Source organism: Haliotis rufescens, unplaced genomic scaffold (assembly GCF_023055435.1).
Source record: "Haliotis rufescens isolate VD_foot unplaced genomic scaffold, xgHalRufe1.0.p SCAF_6, whole genome shotgun sequence".
In the NCBI taxonomy this organism is placed as follows: domain Eukaryota; kingdom Metazoa; phylum Mollusca; class Gastropoda; order Lepetellida; family Haliotidae; genus Haliotis; species Haliotis rufescens.
Window position 1 is genome coordinate 29,148,648 of NW_025964334.1, and position 19,568 is coordinate 29,168,215.

At 42.6% G+C, this 19,568-nt stretch overlaps 1 protein-coding gene across 1 annotated transcript; it reads right to left on the reverse strand.

Annotated features, from left to right (window-relative positions):
* Window positions 1-5,310: 5,310 nt before the first annotated feature.
* On the reverse strand, window positions 5,311-15,108 carry LOC124141055 (chlorophyllase-1-like). The gene is made up of 7 exons (XM_046508936.2): window positions 14,968-15,108; window positions 14,080-14,296; window positions 12,992-13,106; window positions 12,322-12,462; window positions 9,512-9,703; window positions 7,828-7,870; window positions 5,311-6,630 (listed from the first exon to the last, which is right to left on the reverse strand). The coding sequence occupies exons 1-7, from the start codon at window positions 15,011-15,013 to the stop codon at window positions 6,404-6,406; spliced, it is 981 nt and encodes a 326-aa protein (XP_046364892.2). The 5' UTR covers window positions 15,014-15,108; the 3' UTR covers window positions 5,311-6,403.
* Window positions 15,109-19,568: the final 4,460 nt, after the last annotated feature.

Consider the following 19,568-nt stretch of genomic DNA (forward strand, 5'->3'; position numbering starts at 1 on the left):
AACATTTGACAACTTTTTTGTCTCATAGCCCTCATATCTAGGAGATAGAGATTGTTTGTTTACTTCTGGGTTTTTTTGTGGGTGGTGGGGTATCCTAGTGGTTAAAGCTTTTGCTTGACACACCGAAGACCCAGGTTCAATTCCCCACATGGATACAATATGTGAAGCACATTTGTGGTCTCCCCAGCTATGATATTTTTTTGAATATTGCTAAAAGCTGTGTAAAACCATACTCACTCACTCACTCTGGGTGTCATTGAGCATGTTGCATATTTTGTAACCGAAAAATTTTAACATTTCAAACCTCTTGCTGACACTTTCAATTACAAATGAAACTTACAGACACTGAATTCCTAAAACCTGAAAAATTTGAAAACACATCATGTTTATTGGTATTATATAATGTATTCAGTAATCTTCCTGAGAATTCTTCCAACATGAATTCTCATAGTTGTGAGACAGACATGATGTCTCCCTCAAATACTATGATGTCATGATACAATGGATGATGTCATATGCTTCCACAATAACTGAACCACCTGTTAACATGGTTAAGCAGAATGAGGAAAAATCAAAGTTGTTCTGATAGATTATTCTCAGCTGTGTTTGTTACATGTTTATGATATTTGTCATTGCAATTTTCACCATGTCAACTGAGATGTGAAATGGTTTCACATGTATTGTCTTTCATGAGGTGTTTGGACTGACCTGATCCTGAGTGAATGCTCCACACTTTTCAGTGATTGTCCTTGACTAAGTACAACATTGTTTAACACTGTTCCTACTGTCTCTGTAATGTTCAGGAGCTGGTGTTTCATGAGTTGTTAACTTCAAGCAGTGATTGTCCAATTTGAGTAATTGGCACCTCAACAGACAATAGCACCTGGTGAACCCCGAAAGCCCAGTTTAAATGAAGGCTGTGTAGGTTCTTGTGCCAATTAGATGTCAGCTTTCTAAAACAATTCAGCTTCATTTCTTTCCACCTTAATTTAGATATTTTGTTTTTAGCAAAAGAAAACCACCACAGAACACATTTATCCTCAATAGTAGATGTTTTGGGCCGGGTTAGAATAGGTCTTCAGCAACCCATGCTTGTCATAAATACTGAATATGCTTGTCGTAAGAGGCGACTAACGGGATTGGGTAGTCAGACTCGCTGACTTGGTTGATGCATGTCATTGTATCCCAATTACGTAGGTCTAGCTCATGATGTCAATCACTAGTCCAGACTCAATTATTTACAGACCGCCATTAACAAACAAAGAAACACAACATGTTTTGGGTTGTACATGTCATGATGCTCAGAAACATCTGGATGTAAAACATCAACAATATAATAGCACTACTATATTTTTTGCATTCGGAACTCCTGTTAATATTCTGTTTTGATGTACAAAAATCAGATATGCTTGTCTGAATGCTTGGCTCACTCTTTCCAAAGACTTTGGAAGCCTCAATGCTGATTGGTTGATTATGAAGTTGACCTGACATGACCTCTTGAGGAGGTGTCCCCAGATCTTCATTTAGAGAATCAAATCAAAGTGGAAGATCTGATAGAACTAATAAACATTTGATAACGGTAGCTATCCCTTTGCCAAAAACTACTGATGGTGATGGTTTCACAGGAGTGTCTACAGGAAACACATTCACCAAATCCTTGATCATGAGTATAAAATGTGTTCTGCGATGATGCCAATTTGCCAGGTCATGTTACTGTGTTGAACCATTGGTTCAGTTTCTACATGTTATACATGTATACTGCTCAAGAAGTTAAGAACCACCTGATCCTTTCATGTGACTATAGGAAGTCTGTCATGCCATGACAGATTAACTACAGTGTATAGTAATATGAAACAATCAAGTGGTCCTTAACTTCATGTGAGTAGTATGCATCATGTTTTCGTTACCACTGGGCATAATGCTGGGACACTATGGAAATTACTTCATGGATTGTAATCATGAAGATAAAACAACTGTTGATAGCATGTCATGTTCATGTATATATGTATGTATGTTTGTTATGTTACCAAGGTAACATGAGACATTTTTGGTTCTTGGTTTATGCATTGTTTACAAAACCATATGGTCTGTGGACAGTGGAACAAATATAATGTAAAAGAAGCAGTTTAATCTTTGGTATGCAAACTTTATCATGTTGAAAACAAAAACCTGCCTTTGTCAGAACCAGAACATAGTGCTTTTCAGATTTTATTTGGGTTTTTTATTTTCGGTAAACCAATTGCAAAAATGTCATGTCTAGTCAGTGGCAACACTTGTGAATATTGCTGGACCTTATGAGAAGTATGGTACTGATTAAATGTGACTAGCTAGTGTTATTACTGAACAGTTGTTGATGTTATAAATCATGAAAAATGCAGATGTGTAGGTACATGGTCACTCGAGACATGTAGGCCTCAAGTGTTTTGTTTCCATCCTCATTTATCCGGGGTATTATATCTACATTCTATTAAGATAAATACCCTAAACCCATCTGCCACTATAGCTTCATTTTGGAAGTGAAGTCACCAACTTTGCTCAGAATGTCTCTCCCTCAATAGCTGCAAATGAACAACCAATCAATATGAGGATTAAGATCAGGGGAGGGAATTATGTATTCTATCAGATGTTTTCAGTTGTGTTTGAGATCTTATGCGATGAAAGGAGTCTAGTGCTGGTGATATTACCACTTATCATAAAAGAACAGGCTAATTTGATGGATGGCTATTTCTAGAAAGAATAAATCTGTTTTCAGTCTTGGCATCCTTGTTTCAAGTGACCATATCCTTAGGCATGTAATTGTGATGCTGACATAATGTATGATCTCTTGATAATTGACTGCATAATTGCAATGATGCTTACTCTGATAGTAAGGGATGGTAGTCAATAAAAAGATTAAACCATTGCAGTGTGTTTATTCTTGTGAGTGTTGTTTCCACAGCATTCCAGCTGTGTCAGTGTGTTGCTTCTTGTGAGTGAGTGTTGTTTTGCAAAGCTGTCAGCAGTATTCCAGCTGTGTCAGCGTGTTGCTTCTTGTGAGTGAGTGTTGTTTTGCAAAGCTGTATCACAGCCTTCTGGGCCAGGCAGTCCAGCTTGAGTAACAATCCATGTACAACAGCACATAATCAGCAAGAATACCACACTGTAACAACGTGATCTTCATCAGTCTTTGGTTATATGTATTGGAATGGTACTATTTCGGAAATATCATGAAGGGCTTTTTCTTATGAACAAAGTTGAATGAAGGGCTAAAATCTCAGTGAGTGAATCAGATTGAGCAATCTTGGAGAACCATATAGCAGAAACAAGGTTCGAATAGATGATATAATGGCAGAAGATATATGATATACTGGTTATACTGGCTAATGTGATCCAAGATTAGATGATAAACTGGCTAAGATGATCCATGATTAGATGATAAACTGGCTAAGATGATCCAAGATGAGATCATAAACTGGCTAAGATGAACCAAGATTAGATCAAAACTGCTTAGATTATCCAAGAATAGATGATATACTGTTTGAAGATGATCCAAGGTTGGAATTTATATATACTGAACTGCAAAAGAAACGTCACCTGAAGTAACATTGCATGGAAAGTTGGCATTTAAATATCTGGGATTTTTGTCTAAGTTTCTAAAATTTAACATTACCTTGCCTGAAAAATTGAATTGGATGAGGGGCGGTTGGGTAGCCTAGTGGTTAAAGCGTTTGCTCGTCACGCAGACAGACGATTCCTGACAGGGGTACAATGTGTGAAGCCCATTTCTGGTGTTCCCCGCCGTGATATTGCTGGAATATTGCTAGAAGCGGTGTAAAACCATACTCACACACTGAATTTGATGATAAAAAAAAAAAGCAGATGACAATAAAACCGATCGCCCAAACGCATCACGGCAACGGTCATAGTAACGTGCACGTGAGTTCCGTGCAAATTGAAATACACATGCGTTCCCCCATTTCTTGCCCAAAAATATCCACCCAGATCGGATAACATTCATTCGTTATTGAATTGCTATCAGATGCCAAGATTGACAAGAAATCAGCGACACCAAGCCCTTGAACGATTGCAAGTTGGACAAACCGCCCGGCAAGTAGCCAATGCATTTCAAGTCCACGTAAGGACCATATACAGGCTCCAGCAACGGTACCAGACCACCAACACTACAGATGACCGACCACGTAGTGGAAGACCAAGGGTCACCACCCGACGTCAGGATTGTAAGATTGTGCGACAGCATCTTAAAGATCGCTTTGTTACTGTTGCGGAAACTGCTCGACAGACCATGGGGACACACCGGCGACACATTAGTGTGGACACCGTGCGTCGTCGATTGTCGAGCAGACACCTCCACTGTCACAGGCCACACCGAGGACCCACTCTGACGCCGGGACCATCTTCAGTGGGCGCCACCAGTAGGGGAGAAGAGTCCTCTTCTTAGATGAGAGCCGTTATTGTATCTCAACAGCAGATGGCAAAGAGAAAGTCTGGCGACGCCGCGGGGAACATTATTCGGATGCTTGTGTTATTGAGAGGGACTCGTGGAGTGGGGTTGCACAGAGGGTCGGCACTGTGGTCTTCCAGAACATCGGTCCAGCGAGAGGCAATGGTGTCACAGCAGCTCGGTACATTGATGACGTCTTGAGACCACACGTCATACCTCATTTGGCACGTCGCCGCAACCACAAGGTGCAGCATGCCCACACTGCGAAAGCAACAAGAGACTTCCTCCAGCAGAATGGCATCAGAACCATGCAGTGGGCTGCCCACAGCCCCAATTTAAATCCAATTGAGCACCCGTAGGACGAGATTCAAAGACGTCTGAATGACGTCTGACCAAGTCCGACAACTGCAGCTAAACTGCGTTCAGGCGTCCCGCTCAGTGTGGGTTCAAGTGCCTATGGCCTTCATCAACCCCCTCATCCATTCCACGTATCGACGTTGCACGGCAGTCATCAATGCACATAGCGGACACACGAGATACTTGTGATGCCATTTTCTCAGAGACAAGTGTTGTGTTTCACTTTAAGAACATTTGACACTTTTCAACCTTGATGATCAGTTTTGCCAAGTTTCATCTATTTAACATGTCTCAAAGTATGTTTACAGTGTTTGGACAAGTAAGCTTTTTCATATATCAATCCATGTTGACGTTTTTTTGCGGTTGAGTATATACTGCCATAGATGATAAAGGGTTGGTTGATATATTGACCAAGAGGATCCAAGGTTACATGGTATACTATATGACAATGAATCAGTGAAGTGTTTGAATACTAACTCTTAAGTTATTTTTAAGAAAACCAAGAACATTCATTTTGATTGTTACCCTTTATCAGGATGCAAGCAATAAAGTTGTTAATATACACTATACACACTATACTACACAACAATGTTACATTATATACACTCATTCACGTACATATAATTCATAATATACATGAACTTATGGAATCACATTCACATACACATAAATGGACAGTGAGTGAAATGTATTGACTGCGATGACTAAAGCAGACACTCAGGAGTTATTTTAGCATCAATCTGGACACGATTCAATCTGATGGCGGCAGAGACTGTGTTAATGTGGAGAGAAACAGCTTGATTATTTCAGCCTAGACACCTAATCGGGGTGAATTTAGGATTCGAACCCATGCGGATAGGTTTCTGGTAAACCTAAGTGAGGCAACTCTGCACAGCTAATAGCGCTGCCTTTGACAACTTGACCACCGTGTCCTCTTAAACGTACGAGAAGGCTTCATAAACAGACATATTTGACTTTGATCTCTGAAACATTGCTGTTTGGGACTTTTCAGGAAGGATTTTCCAAACATTTGAACAGGAACAGATCTATTTCCCAAGCAGGTTTTCAAAGATAGTTCAAACACATGGTGACATATTCATTTGGTCCAGCGTCTGCCAGGAGAGCGGAATGTCGGTGGTTCAGTCGCCGCTGCATCATACCGAAAGATGCTAAAGATGATACTTGTTGTTACCCTGTTTGGCATTAAGGGGGGCTAAAACAAGGACTGGTCGGCTCGGAGTCAATATACTGAGGCTGAGGTTATCAACGTTAAACTGCGACATGATATATCATTGGGCTAGCATTTTTAAACCGACATTAGTCCGGACTAAGCTGAACAAAATAAGTTAGGCATAATGATTATTTTGGGGGTATTTTTTGTAGTGAACACTGAGCACAAAAGTTTTAAAACATCAATATTATAATTACGATCTCAAACTTTTTTGTTCAGTTTAGTCACAGCAGAAGTGCTCGCTATGTAAGTGCAATTATTTTTAACCCCCATTTCACCTCATCTCATTTGGTTCCTAGGGCTTCATGGTTAAATTTTCACCCAGATTGCAAGACAAAAAGGCTGATAACTTACAAAATAATTTGTTGATAGTGTCAGTTCAATGATAAATGCCAGTGTTTACTGGATGGTGCTGACATGTTATATTTAAACTCTACAAGAGGTAGAGGTATCTTATTTTGGTCGATGACGTAGGTGATGTCCTGGGTGTAGCCCTGTAGAGTGGAGATGAGGAAGGCGGAGGTTACTCCCTGTGCGAACTGTTGGTAGGAGGGGATGGCAGAGGCGTTACCCCCCACACACATCTTGGTATCGATGCAAACTGTGGAGAAACAGCAACATTAGAGGATGTTTTGTCTTTGTTTGGTGCAGTGCTGTTGCAGATGATGCAACCAAACTCACAACAGTGAAACCCCGTTCATCTGGACGGTACCGTTCCAAACGAAATAGGGGCGGTCGGGTAGCTTTGTGGTTAAAGCGGTTGCTCGTCACGTCGACGACCCGGGTTCGATTCCCGACATGGGTACAATGTGTGAAGCCCATTTCTGGTGTCCACCGCCGTGATATTGCTGGAATATTGCTAAAAGCGGCGTAAAACCATACTCACTCACTCCAAACGAAATAGTCTACATTAAAGAATTTCTGAAGTTTTACGCCGCATCGGCAATATTTAAGACATATTATATATCGACTAATTCCAAGTAATTATTCGTAATTCCCCTTTCTCGTAATTCATACCTAACCCTTCAAAAATGAAATCTCTTCAAACGAATTTCTTCTCCTCATAGAGTTAGATACGCGAAGCCGACATTTCCTTCATGTTTCACGATCTCAAGACCGCCTCCGTGGTCGAGTGGATAAAGTATCTACCCGGAGAGCGGAAGGTCTGTGGTTCGATCCCCGACCGCCTCATACCAAAGATGTTAAAATATGGTATTTGTTGTTACCCTGACTGGCGCTAGGCATAAGGGGATAAAACAAGGACAGGTCGGCTCGGCGTCAGCATACTGTGTCTGAGTGGGGTATTTATGTTAAACTGCGGCTTGGTATCTCAGTGGGCTATCATCATGAAAGCGGCATTAATCTGGACTAGTACAAGCAGCTACACACACGCACGCACGCACGCACGCACGCACACATACACACACACACACACACGCAGGCACACACACACGCAGTCACGCGCGCGCGCGCGCGCGCGCACACACACTCAGGCACGAACGCGCACACACAGGCACGCTCGCGCACACATACACACACACACGCTGGCAGGCACGCGTGCACACACACACACACACACACACACACATACACAGACACTTGCGTTTTTCAAAAATCTAGAACGCAATCCAATTTTACCTCACTATTTTATTATCTCAATCTCGATACCAATCTTGTGCATGTGCATGTGGGTTGATACACTCGACAGCAACGTTGATACATTGCATATATGATAACTCGTATCTACAGGTTTCAGCCACGCACTATTTATCTGTTTGGGTCACGTTATCACACTTACGCAAACGAAAACTATTATCCATGATGTCACAGTGACCAAAGTTCTGTAAAAAAGTAAGAAACAAACACTTTAATATTTTCGTGGTTATTGTATTTTATTATGAGAGACGAATATTTTTTCAGGCCTAGAAAAGAGTAGTGTAACTAAACTGCCCAAAGAAAGTATACACTTGAAAATTGGATTTTACCAAAACACTACAAACGTTATCAAAACGTTACTAGGCTGAAAACAGTCGCAGAAACACTGCAAACGTGAGATCCAAAACACAACAAACAACAGAACAGAATCTGTTTCTCCTTGTCTGACCAATACCACTGGTGATCAGATGACATAGACACCGTGCTATTGACAGAACGCTTCAAATGCCACAGAATTTGGAATTTCAAAATTTGAATATTTTTTTTCATACCCGTTACACAAACATCGAATAAACATTTCTTGTTTGTTTATATGTTTTACATCATCAAACATGGGTGTGAACCTTCTTTTGCGCGGCAGTTTATTTTTCCATGGGAATTAGTGAATGGATGCGGTTTGTAGTATTCCAGCTTTATATACCGTAGCCTTAAACTATAGAACCTGGGCCTGGAAAACCATTCACTAAACGCATAAAGTGAATGATCCGCGCCGTCGGGAAACACTATCTCACTATCACGCCAGCCTGAATCATTATAGACGACTATTACAAGCGGGGCGGTGGGGTAGCCTTGAAGTTAAAGCGTTCGCTTGTCACGCCGAAGGCCCGTGTTCGATTCCCCACATGGATACAATGTGTGAAGCCCACTTCCGCTATCGCCCGCCATTGTATTTATGGAACATTGCATGAAGCAGCGTAAAACCCAACTCAATCACTCACTCACTATTACGACAAACACTGACTCCCCTGCAGTCTTCGTGGACTCTTATCCAAGTGTTGTTTCACACATCGGACCCGGGCCTTCGGCATGACAAGCCAACGCCTCCACCACCTGGCTACCCTTATGTGCTGCCCGATCCGCAAAGCGATCTCATTAAAATCAGATCTTAGTTCTACCGCGAAACAAAGATCTGAGGACATCCCATTAGGGGTCACGTTAGAACGACCTTTCATCCGACCAATCGGAGCGTCGCTTACAAGATCATGAAAGTGACAGTCGGAATGTGATTTCTGATGATGCAACCTAGAAAATTTTAACACGGGTTATTCCAAACGATAGCTACGGGCGAAACGACTGAATCGATACAATCTAGACCATATATTAGTTCAGGTTTCAAATTTCTAATCGAGAATATTTCAAAATATGTTTCGAATTGTCGCCAATTTGAAGTTAGTGCCGTAAAGCACGAGAAAGCTACCTTCTGATTGGCTTGTCAGTCATTCCATTGGTCGGTCAAAGTTCGAGCAAGGTCGGTCTGACGTGACCCGTAATTGGGTGTTCTCAGATCTTTGCTTACCGGTAGCGAGAACTAAGATCTGATTTAATGAGATTGCTTTGATTAGCGGTTGCGAGAACTAAGATCTGATTTTAATGAGATTGAGTGCGAAGCTGATGTATCTCATAATATATCATAATATAGACATTCGACAGTCGTAGCGCTACGATCGCTTTGTCGAGCGAGGCCCTGCATTGTAGTAGGAGATGTTGTAATAGTAGTAGTAGCAGCAGCAGCACCTAGGAAAGTGAAAGACATTGAGCTACATCACCTCGACGTTCATGAGGACTTTGGGCGGTTCCCCCCACATGCTGTAGAAGTGGTCGAAGCCGAAACCAGGGATGATGCACGGGATGACGGACGCACTCCTCGTGGACAGCTGCGTCCCCACGATGAGGGCGGGGAGGGAGAAGTTGGTCGGCGTGTTGAACTGAAAACTGAAGGGCTCCCAAAGGACGACACTCTGAAACAATGTTTAACATCAGCGTATTATAACTATACACAAAGAAAAATGTTAAGCACACCCCTATTTCTGAACCATGACAAATGGCAAAAATAATGGCATGGGATGACTGACCACAGGAGCTTGGCGATACCAATGTCATCGGATAGAACAAACATTTGACAACAAATGAAAAAGATATTGGTGAGTTGTGATTGATATTTACTGACAAAAACATCATGGTAACTCAGATACTGTTTTTGACCTTAGACAGTACCTAAAATACGTATGGAGCTGCAGGATTAAGTAAACGAGTTACGTTTGATGTTCCACGTGGAAATGTTCCTTAAAGTCTCTACTTGACATGACACGTGAAACAGATCAGTAGCGGGTGTAACCGCCACCTGCCCGGATGACGCATTCCACCCAACGTCTCATGCCTCCAGTCAGACTTTGGATCTGTCGATGGGTCAACAACAACCACTCTTGATACAATGCTCCTTCAAACTGGCGGATATCGTGCCTGTATGCACTGCCCAAGAATATCCCAAACATGTTCAAGGGGGTTCAAATCTGGGCTCATTGCTGGCCAGGGTGGAGTTGTTATTGCATTGGCCCTCATGTAATCCACGACTGCATGCGAACGATGAGGCCTGGCATTGTCATCCATGTACTGAGGTCGAGTAGCAGGAGGGTGGTTGCCAAAATGAGAAACGACGTCCCGGATGTACTGAGCCCCTGTTAAGTTGCCCCTTATGGTGACCAAATCCTACCTGCAATCATGAGAGATACACACCCAATAACATTACCGAGCCCCCGACGTATTCAACAGTCGGTTTAATGTTCCTGGAGGTGTAGGCCGTGTTCCGGTGCCTCCAAACTCTCGTTCTTCCATCAGTGACGTGGAGCAGAAAGCTACCTTCGTCTGACCAATGGATCAGTCTCAAAGTTCTCAGATTCCAGTTCTGTGACGCAATTCACAATACTAAATGAGAAGCTTTGTGGTGATCTCTCAACAAGGGACGCTTTATGACTCGTCTAGCCCTCACTCCTGCTCCTTTCAGCCGGTTCTTGACGGTTCTGGTGCTGAAACGACGATTGGGCAACCACAGCTGTTTCAGACGAGTACTTGTTAAAAAGGGTTCTCGGCGTATGAGACGAAGAAGGTCCCTGTCTTCGCGATGTGTCGTCACAGGAGGTCTTCCGGATCTGGGACGGTCATGTACATCACCGGTCTGAGTATGTTTCCCAACTAAACGCCTTACGACAGTGTGATGATACCCCAAATTCCGACCAATGGCATTACAAGACATTCCTGCGTTATGCATGCCGATTATTTGCCTTCTTGTGGTGCTTGATAATCGCCTTCATGCCATGGTCACACAATGTTATGGAATAACTGTTTTAAACCGAGCTTAAAGAAAGCAATTTAACGCTTGGATATACTGCTTTTAGAGATACTCGAGGGTAGCATGCTGCACGGGCATACCATGCATGGCACGTGAGCTTTGGTCACGCATGACTGATTACATCATCTCGCGAAAACATACGTTTTCCCGTAATTATATCTTTCATGCCTGTAACAAATATTGGGACCAAACAATAATGAAATATATTAAGGTGTGCATAATTTTTTTGTTTGTGTATATTTTTAAATATGTTATATGAGAAAAAATTACTTTTTTGTTTATGTTGTTTAACGCCGAAATCAGCAATATTCCACCTATATGACATCAGTATGTAAATAATCGAACCAGACAGTCCTGTGATTGATATCATTGGCATCGATCTACGCAACAGGGATACGATGGCATGCATCAAAGCCAAGTCAGCGAGCCTGATCACCCGCTACCATTAGTCATTCTTTACAAGCATGGGATGCTGAAGACCATTTCTAAACATGCCGTTGGTGTAAACAGTGTTTCAATTATTATCAGTTATTCAACTATTCAGTTTTATGTGGGATGAAATCCCAAAGTAACGCAGGTTGAAGCCGTTTACCAATTTGGTGGAACTCAACACCACGGATATGGTGCGGACAAACCTCTGTTAAACTGGCAAAGGTGACATAGTGCTTTTTATCATTCTCAATAAAATCAGATCTTAGTTTTCGCTACTGCCAAACAAAGATCTGAGGACATCCCATTACGGGTCACGTCAGAACGACCTTTCGCGAACTTTGACCGACCAATGAAATGACTGATAAGAAATTGACATTAGCCAATCAGAAGGCAGCTTTCTCGAGCTTTACGACACTGGTATCAAACTGGCAACTACGCTTCGAACCACATTTTGACGTATTCTCGATTAAAACAATTTAAACTGATAAGAAGAACATTCTGGAATGACATATAGATGGCCTAGATTGTATGGATATAATAATAAAACCCGTAACTGTCTTTCGGAATACCCGTGTTAAATATTTCGTGGTTGCATGATTAAAAAACACATTCCGACTGTCACTTTCATGATCTGGTAAGCGACACTCTGATTGGTTGGATGAAAGGTCGTTCTGACGTGACCCGTAATGGGGTGTCATCAGATCTTTGTTTAGCGATAGCGAGAACTAAGATCTGATTTTAATGAGATTGTGCTTTTTATGTAATCCGATTGGTGTTTAGTTTCTATGAACGCGGTACCTGGAAAAGGGTGTGGTTTCTCTCCGCCATCTTAAACAAAGCGTCCGCCCCGGCGGAATGACTGAGAAGCGCAATATGCTCCCACCCGCTGGCCACGCCCGGCGCCACGCCCTGGATCAACCCCTGTAGATTGGACTTCATCTGGAGATATATATAGGACATGTTCATGTGGAGCTTCCGCAGATTCAGATTGAAGTTCAATGACGTTTCAACATTGCACAGCGGTCTGTAAGTAATCAAGTCGACACCAAGCAATCCAGTGACTGACATTATGAGCATCGATCTAAGCAGTTGGGATACGATGACATACATCAACCAAGTCAGCGAGCCTGACCACCCAATCCCGTTAGTCGCCTCTTACGACAAGCATGGGTTGCTGTAGACCAATTCCAACCCGAATCTTTACAAGGCAGAGAAAGCATGAGCAGGCATCGTGTGTCAATGTACGCGCTGTCGACTTGTTCATTGTGATATTACTGTTAGAATATATGTCTAGCGGAAGTGCGTTTACTCATCACACCGAAGACCCGGGTTCGATTCCTCACACGAGTAAAGATCTGCATAGTGTGAGACCCATTCTTGTTGATATGGATGTCAATATGACTGGTATGGGGCCACTCCTACATTGATAGAAAACTAAAAGTGTGCTGAAGCCCAGACTGACACCTACCCAGTTAAACTGCTCCACGTACTTGTCCGTGATGAAACCCAGCTTCTCATTGATCTTGTCGTAACCTGGGTGATCACTTGCAGGCCAGATGTAGTCACTACCGACCACGATGAATCTACAGACAATTTAACATTACTGCATTCGGACGTTTAGCTCCGCGTGGGTCAGCGAGTGGTATAGTTGAGATATTTAATATTAACCACGCATACTCAGCTACAGAGTCGAGAGACTTAACACCGCCTACCCATATTGAGCTACATAGCTGAGATACTTAATATCATCTACCAATTTGGGGTTACTGTGTTGAGATACTTGACATCCCCTGTACACCCTAAGCTACATAGCTGAGATACTTAATATCATCTACCAATTTGGGGTTACTGTGTTGAGATACTTGACATCCCCTGTACACCCACAGCTACATTTTTCAGATACTTGATATCACCTGTACACCCACAGCTACATTGTTGAGATACTTGATATCACCTGTACGCCCTCGGATACATAGTTGAGATACTTGATATCCCCTGTACACCCTCAGGTACATAGTTGAGATACTTCATATCCCCTGTACACCCTCAGGTACATAGTTGAGATACTTCATATCCCCTGTACACCCTCAGGTACATAGTTGAGATACTTGATATCCCCTGTACACCCTCAGGTACATAGTTGAGATATTTGATATCCCCTGTACACCCTCAGGTATGCAGTTGAGAAATTTGACATCACCTGTACACCCATAGCTATCACCCAGCCACGTTGAGCTTCATAGTTGAGATACTTGATATTCCCTGTACACCCTCAGCTACATACATACTTGAGATACTTGATATCACTCACCCACGTTGACGTACAGCGTTGAGATACTTGATATCACTCACCCACGTTGACGTACAGCGTTGAGATACTTGATATCACCCACCCACGTTGACGTACAGCGTTGAGATACTTGATATAACCCACCCATGTTGAGGTACAGCGTTGAGATACTTGATATCACCCACTCATGCTGGGGTACAGTGTTGAGAGACTTGATATCACCTAGCCATACTCTGTTACGGAATGAGGTGTTTAACATCACCTACCCATGCTGAGCTACAGAGCTGAGATAGTCAGAGTAGTATTCGCTGAGAATGACGCCGTCAAATCCCGGGATAAAGAAGACGACACCGTAGTCCCCAGGGACGCTAGGGTAGTAGACGACGGCGTGGAGGGGGCTGTGGTTTTCGAGGCTGGTGATGACGAGTTTTCCAGTTGCCAACGTGCCCGGTTTGTAGGGATCACCGTGGTCGACATACATGCCTACAGTGTATACAGTCAGACACACGTGACCAGACTGAATAGTGGATCTATTGTGATGACTGAGTTATGTCTTACGTCGTATTTCACTATTATTACGAAGAGTGTGGCATGAAATTGCTGCAGGTTTGAGATGCCTACGACTTTGATGAAACCCACAAGCTTGGGTATATCACGGACAAACCGAATCATAATCTGGCGAATATGGGGTTCGAACATAAGATCATATGATCCTATCACACCTAAGGCACATAACTCTGTGCAGCGCATTGCGACGACTGGGTTACCAATGCCCTTTTCAAAATATTGATCAGTATCAGTTATAAAAATATGTTACGTTCAGATATTTTAAACAATACGTGAAACGATGTGATCAATATATTTTATAATCATTTGGTTAACGAATCCTCAAAATTTCAAAATTTCAGGATATTGAAAATGGAATGATTAATTTGTCCCCACTTGGTTAATTTGATTATTCAAAATTCAAATCTAGTCAGTTAAGCAAAGAGAAGTATCTTTAATGTTTTCATCTTCCTGTTTTTTCATTTCACCCACAAGACACTTATTTGAAGAAATCGCTTTAAAACATACTTATCTTACTTTCGACCACCGATCTAACTAAGTGATTGATTTAGATGCCTAACTTGACTGGAACATTTTGAAAATCTCACCTTTGGCAATGGTCACATATATGAAGAGCAGAGCGATCGACTTCATTGCTGATTGACGAGAGAAGAGTGTTTACTGTTTCATAGTTGATTGAGCCTTCATCTCACGTTAAAACGACAGGGACACGCGTCGACGCGACGCATTATATGGTATAGATAACGTACTGTATCGCTGCATAGCATTGGTTAGCTTGCTCAGACCCGTGTCACATGGTCCCTACTCAGTGTGGTTTGTGGGCCAAGGTTCCAATGCAGTAGATTAATCAAAGTTCACATTAATGATCATCCTCGACTATACAGTGTTTTGATAAATACCGTGAAGCAACCCATGCTTGTCGTAAGAGGCGACTAACGGGATCGGGTGATCAGGCTCGCTGACTTGGTTGATGCATGTCATTGATCCCAAATGCGTGAATCGATGCTCATGATATCAATCACTTGCTGGTCTGATCCAGACTCGATGACTTACAGACCGCCGTCGTATAGCTGAACTATTGCTGGGTGTGGCGTTAAACAACAAAGAAACAAACCATGGCCTCGAGACGAATACTACGACCTAAAAAAAAGCCGTTCAGTCAAATTGCTTTCATGAGCGAGAGACATTCTGTGCCTAGTTAGAGATAGAAGCGATGGAGGTGGTGACGTCACTTCCGAAACGAAGCTGTAATGGCGAGGGGGTCCAGGGTATTTATTAAAACATGATGTGCCTGGCACACAAAGAACTGGAACATGGAGCTTTAATTATTTTCCAACATTGTTCCCATGCAGTTCTGCACACTTGTTGTTTTTCTTCATTTTTAGAGGCTGAGACTGTTTTACGTAGCTTTGAAATTCAACATAATGGAAAGAATGTTTAAATTGTATCACTGTTCATCATTAAACCAGTATAGATGTAGGTGATTTTTAACCAGAACATTGAAGATAGCAGTATAATAAAGCATTTTTATGTAAGAAAAGACCAATTTTACAACACCATGTGTAGCAAAAGTCCAGTGTGCAATTTTCTTCAGATAGGCAGACAAATTGTCAACTTAACATGGTTCTACTCACAACTACACGAGGAATGTACCTTTCAGTTACTAGGATTGTGGATGATGGACGTAAATAGCAAAACTGTTTGTGTTAACTGAAAAAGAAACGCTATCAAACTGAAATTTGGACACGTTGGGTCCAAATCCCGAATAGGTTTACTAAATGGTAAAGAATCAATCGCCCAAACACAACCAAAACAATGGGTGAGGTAATGAATGTGCTACCGTACCCACATCAAGGGACATGAGTTGGAAGTGAATCTTTGTCTGCACTTTGCCAACCTACAAAGATATGGGTATCATGCCAACCTACAAAGTTATGGGTTAAAGGGAAGTATGCGCTATTCATTCACACCAAACCGTTTGACAGAAGCATGCTGAGATTAACCCTACAACAGAAAGAACAAGCTGCTGGTATGATACATCAAGGAGAAACGCATGACCACGTCTTGAGGACTTTTGGCTGTAGACGAATGATAGTCACCAGGCCCATGGTCCGATTCAGGCAGATTGGGAGGAAGAGTGACAGGCCTAGGAATGGCGGACCCGCCTGTCACCGACACCCAGGAACCTTTACACTCGTATCCTCCATCTGATATTATCACAGTGACGTCATCAGCTAAGACCCGTGGACACTGAAGAGCCAGAAGGGCCAGTAGACAGTCAGGAGACTGTGACAGAGCTTGCAGACCACTACGAGACGTAACGCTGACACTGCAACACTGGTAGAGCAGAAACTGACAGAGTCATGTTCACAGGAGAGAGCAGGTTCAAGTTTTTCCAAGCAGGTGGAAGAATTAGTGTCAACCTCCGACAAGGAGAACATTGTTGCATTTAAGATGTTGAACCGTTTGGAGGTGGCAGCAGCATCTGTAGCACTGTCAATGATGTTGGTTGGTTGGTTTGTTGTTTAACGCCGCACTCCGCAAAATTCAAGCTATATGACGGTGGTCTGTAAATAATCGAGTCTGGACCAGACAATCCAGTGATTGATATCATGAGCATCGATCTACGCAATTGGGATCGATGAAATGTATCAACCAAGTCAGCGAGCCTGACCACCCGATCCTGTTAGTCGCCTTTTACGACAAGCATAGTCACCTTTTACGGCAAACATGGGTTGCTGAAGACCTATTCTACCCCGGAATCTTCACGGGGCCCCCTGTCAATGAGGCATCATTAGCCCTGTCAAGGCAGCATCTGTAGCCAAGTCAATGTCGCATCATGAGTAATGTCAATTTAGTATCAGAAGCCAAGTTAAAATGGGCCTGTGATTTTGGAAGGAAACATCACTGGACAGTATTACATTGACCAGTCTCTCTACCCTGTTGTACCACCGTTCATGCAACAGAACATGACAGACCCTGTTTCAACAAGACAACACAAGGCCCCATGAAACACCTCGTCTTGGCCGGCACAATAACCAGATTTATCACCTAAAGAACTCTTGTGGGACCACCTTGACCGTCAAACTATACACAAAGAAAAAGGTTGAACCATGACAAAGAGCAAAAATCATGGCATGGGATGACTGGCCACAGGAGCTGGGCGATACCAATGTCATCGGATAGAACAAACATTTGACAACAAATAAAGAAGATATTGGTAAATTGTGATTGATATTTACTGACAAAAACATCATAGTAACACAGGTACTGTTTTTGACCTTAGACAATACTTAAAATAGGTATGGAGCTGCAGGATGAAGTAAACGAGTTACGTTTGATGTTTCACGTGAAAATGTTCTTAAAGTCTCTACTTGACATGACACGTGAAACAGATCAGTAGTGGGTATAACCGCCACCTGCTCGGATGACACATTCCACCCAACGTCTCATGCCTCCAGTCAGACGTTGGATCTGTTGATGGGTCAACAACAACCACTCTTGATACAATGCTCCTTCAAACTGGCGTAAATCTTGTACAGGAGGATCTCGTGCCTGTATGCACTGCCCAAGAATATCCCAAACATTTTCAAGGGGGTTCAAATCTGGGCTCATTGCTGGCCAGGGTAGAGTCGTTATTGCATTGGCCCTCATGTAATCCACGACTGCATGCGAACGATAAGGCCTGGCATGGTCATCCATGTATTGAGCTCGAGTAGCATTAGGGTGGTTGCCAAAATGAGAAACGACGTCCCGGATGTACTGAGCCCCTGTTTAGTTGCCCCTTATGGTGACCAAATATAACCTGCAATAACGAGAGATACACCACAATACCAATACCGAGGCCCCGACGTATGCAAAAGTTCGCTAATGTTCCTAGGGGTGTAGGCCGTGTTCCGGTGCCTCAAAACTGTCGTTCTTCCATCAGTGACGTGGAGCAGAAGGCGACGTTCGTCTGACCAATGGATCCGTCTCCAAATTCTCAGATTCCAGTTCTGTCGCGCAATACACAATGCTAAACGAGAAGCTTTGTGGTGATCTCTCAACAAGGGACGCTTTATGACTCGTCTAGCCCTCAGTCCTTCTGCTTTCAGCCGGTTCCTGGCGGTTCTGGTGCTGAAACGACGATTGGGCAACCACAGCTGTTTCAGACGAGTACTTGTTAAAAAAGGTTCTCGGCGTATGAGACGAAGAAGGTCCCTGTCTTCGCGATGTGTTGTCACAGGAGGTCTTCCGGATCAGGGACAGTCATGTACATCACCGGTCTGAGCATGTTTCCCAACGAAACGGCTTACGACAGTGTGATGATACCCAAAATTCCGACCAATTGCATTACAAGACATTCCTGCGTTATGCATGCCGATTATTTGCCATCTTGTGGCGTTTGATAATCGCCTTCGTGCCATGGTCACACAATGTCCTGGAATAACTGTTTAAAACCGAGCTTAAGAAAGCAATTTAACGCTTGGATATACTGCTTTCGGAGATACTCGAGGGTAGCATGCTGCACGGGCATACCATGCATGTGAGTTTTCGTCACGACTGTTACAAATATTGGGACCAAACAATTATATTACAATTATAAGGTTGTCCTTATAAGGATCAGTAAGCACCGGACTTCTGAGAAGAATGGTGTTGAATCCCATTGTTTGTGATTAGACGTATACATCTTCTTCTCATCGTGGAATTGGGGCGTGCATTGATTCCTATGGTGGGCAAAACTGACAATACTGACTGACAATTTTGACATTCTAAAGGATTAAAGGGAGTTCATGATTTCAATCCTGATGCTGAACAACAATTGACCGGATTATCCGAACTGTGGACGCAATACCTTTTTTTTCTCATTCATGGCATAACATTTTCATTTCATAATTCATTCTTTCGACAGTACAAGTATGTTTATATTGTAGTTTCTTCCAAGTAAGTGTAAATTATGCTCAATGGGCATTTCACATGACAGTCAACAACTGTTTTAGTTACACCACAGCGGAACAAGATGAGTCAATAACGTTGTCCAAGGATACAACACAGCGACTTGCATGAAATTGCCTCGTGATGGACGATTTGAATTGATAAATATATAAGTGTTACAGTCATAGTGTCTATCATGCTCTTGTATCGATGTCATACCTTTTTTTCTAACCTGCAGCTGAAGGCACTTGACATGCATGCGAGATGACACATA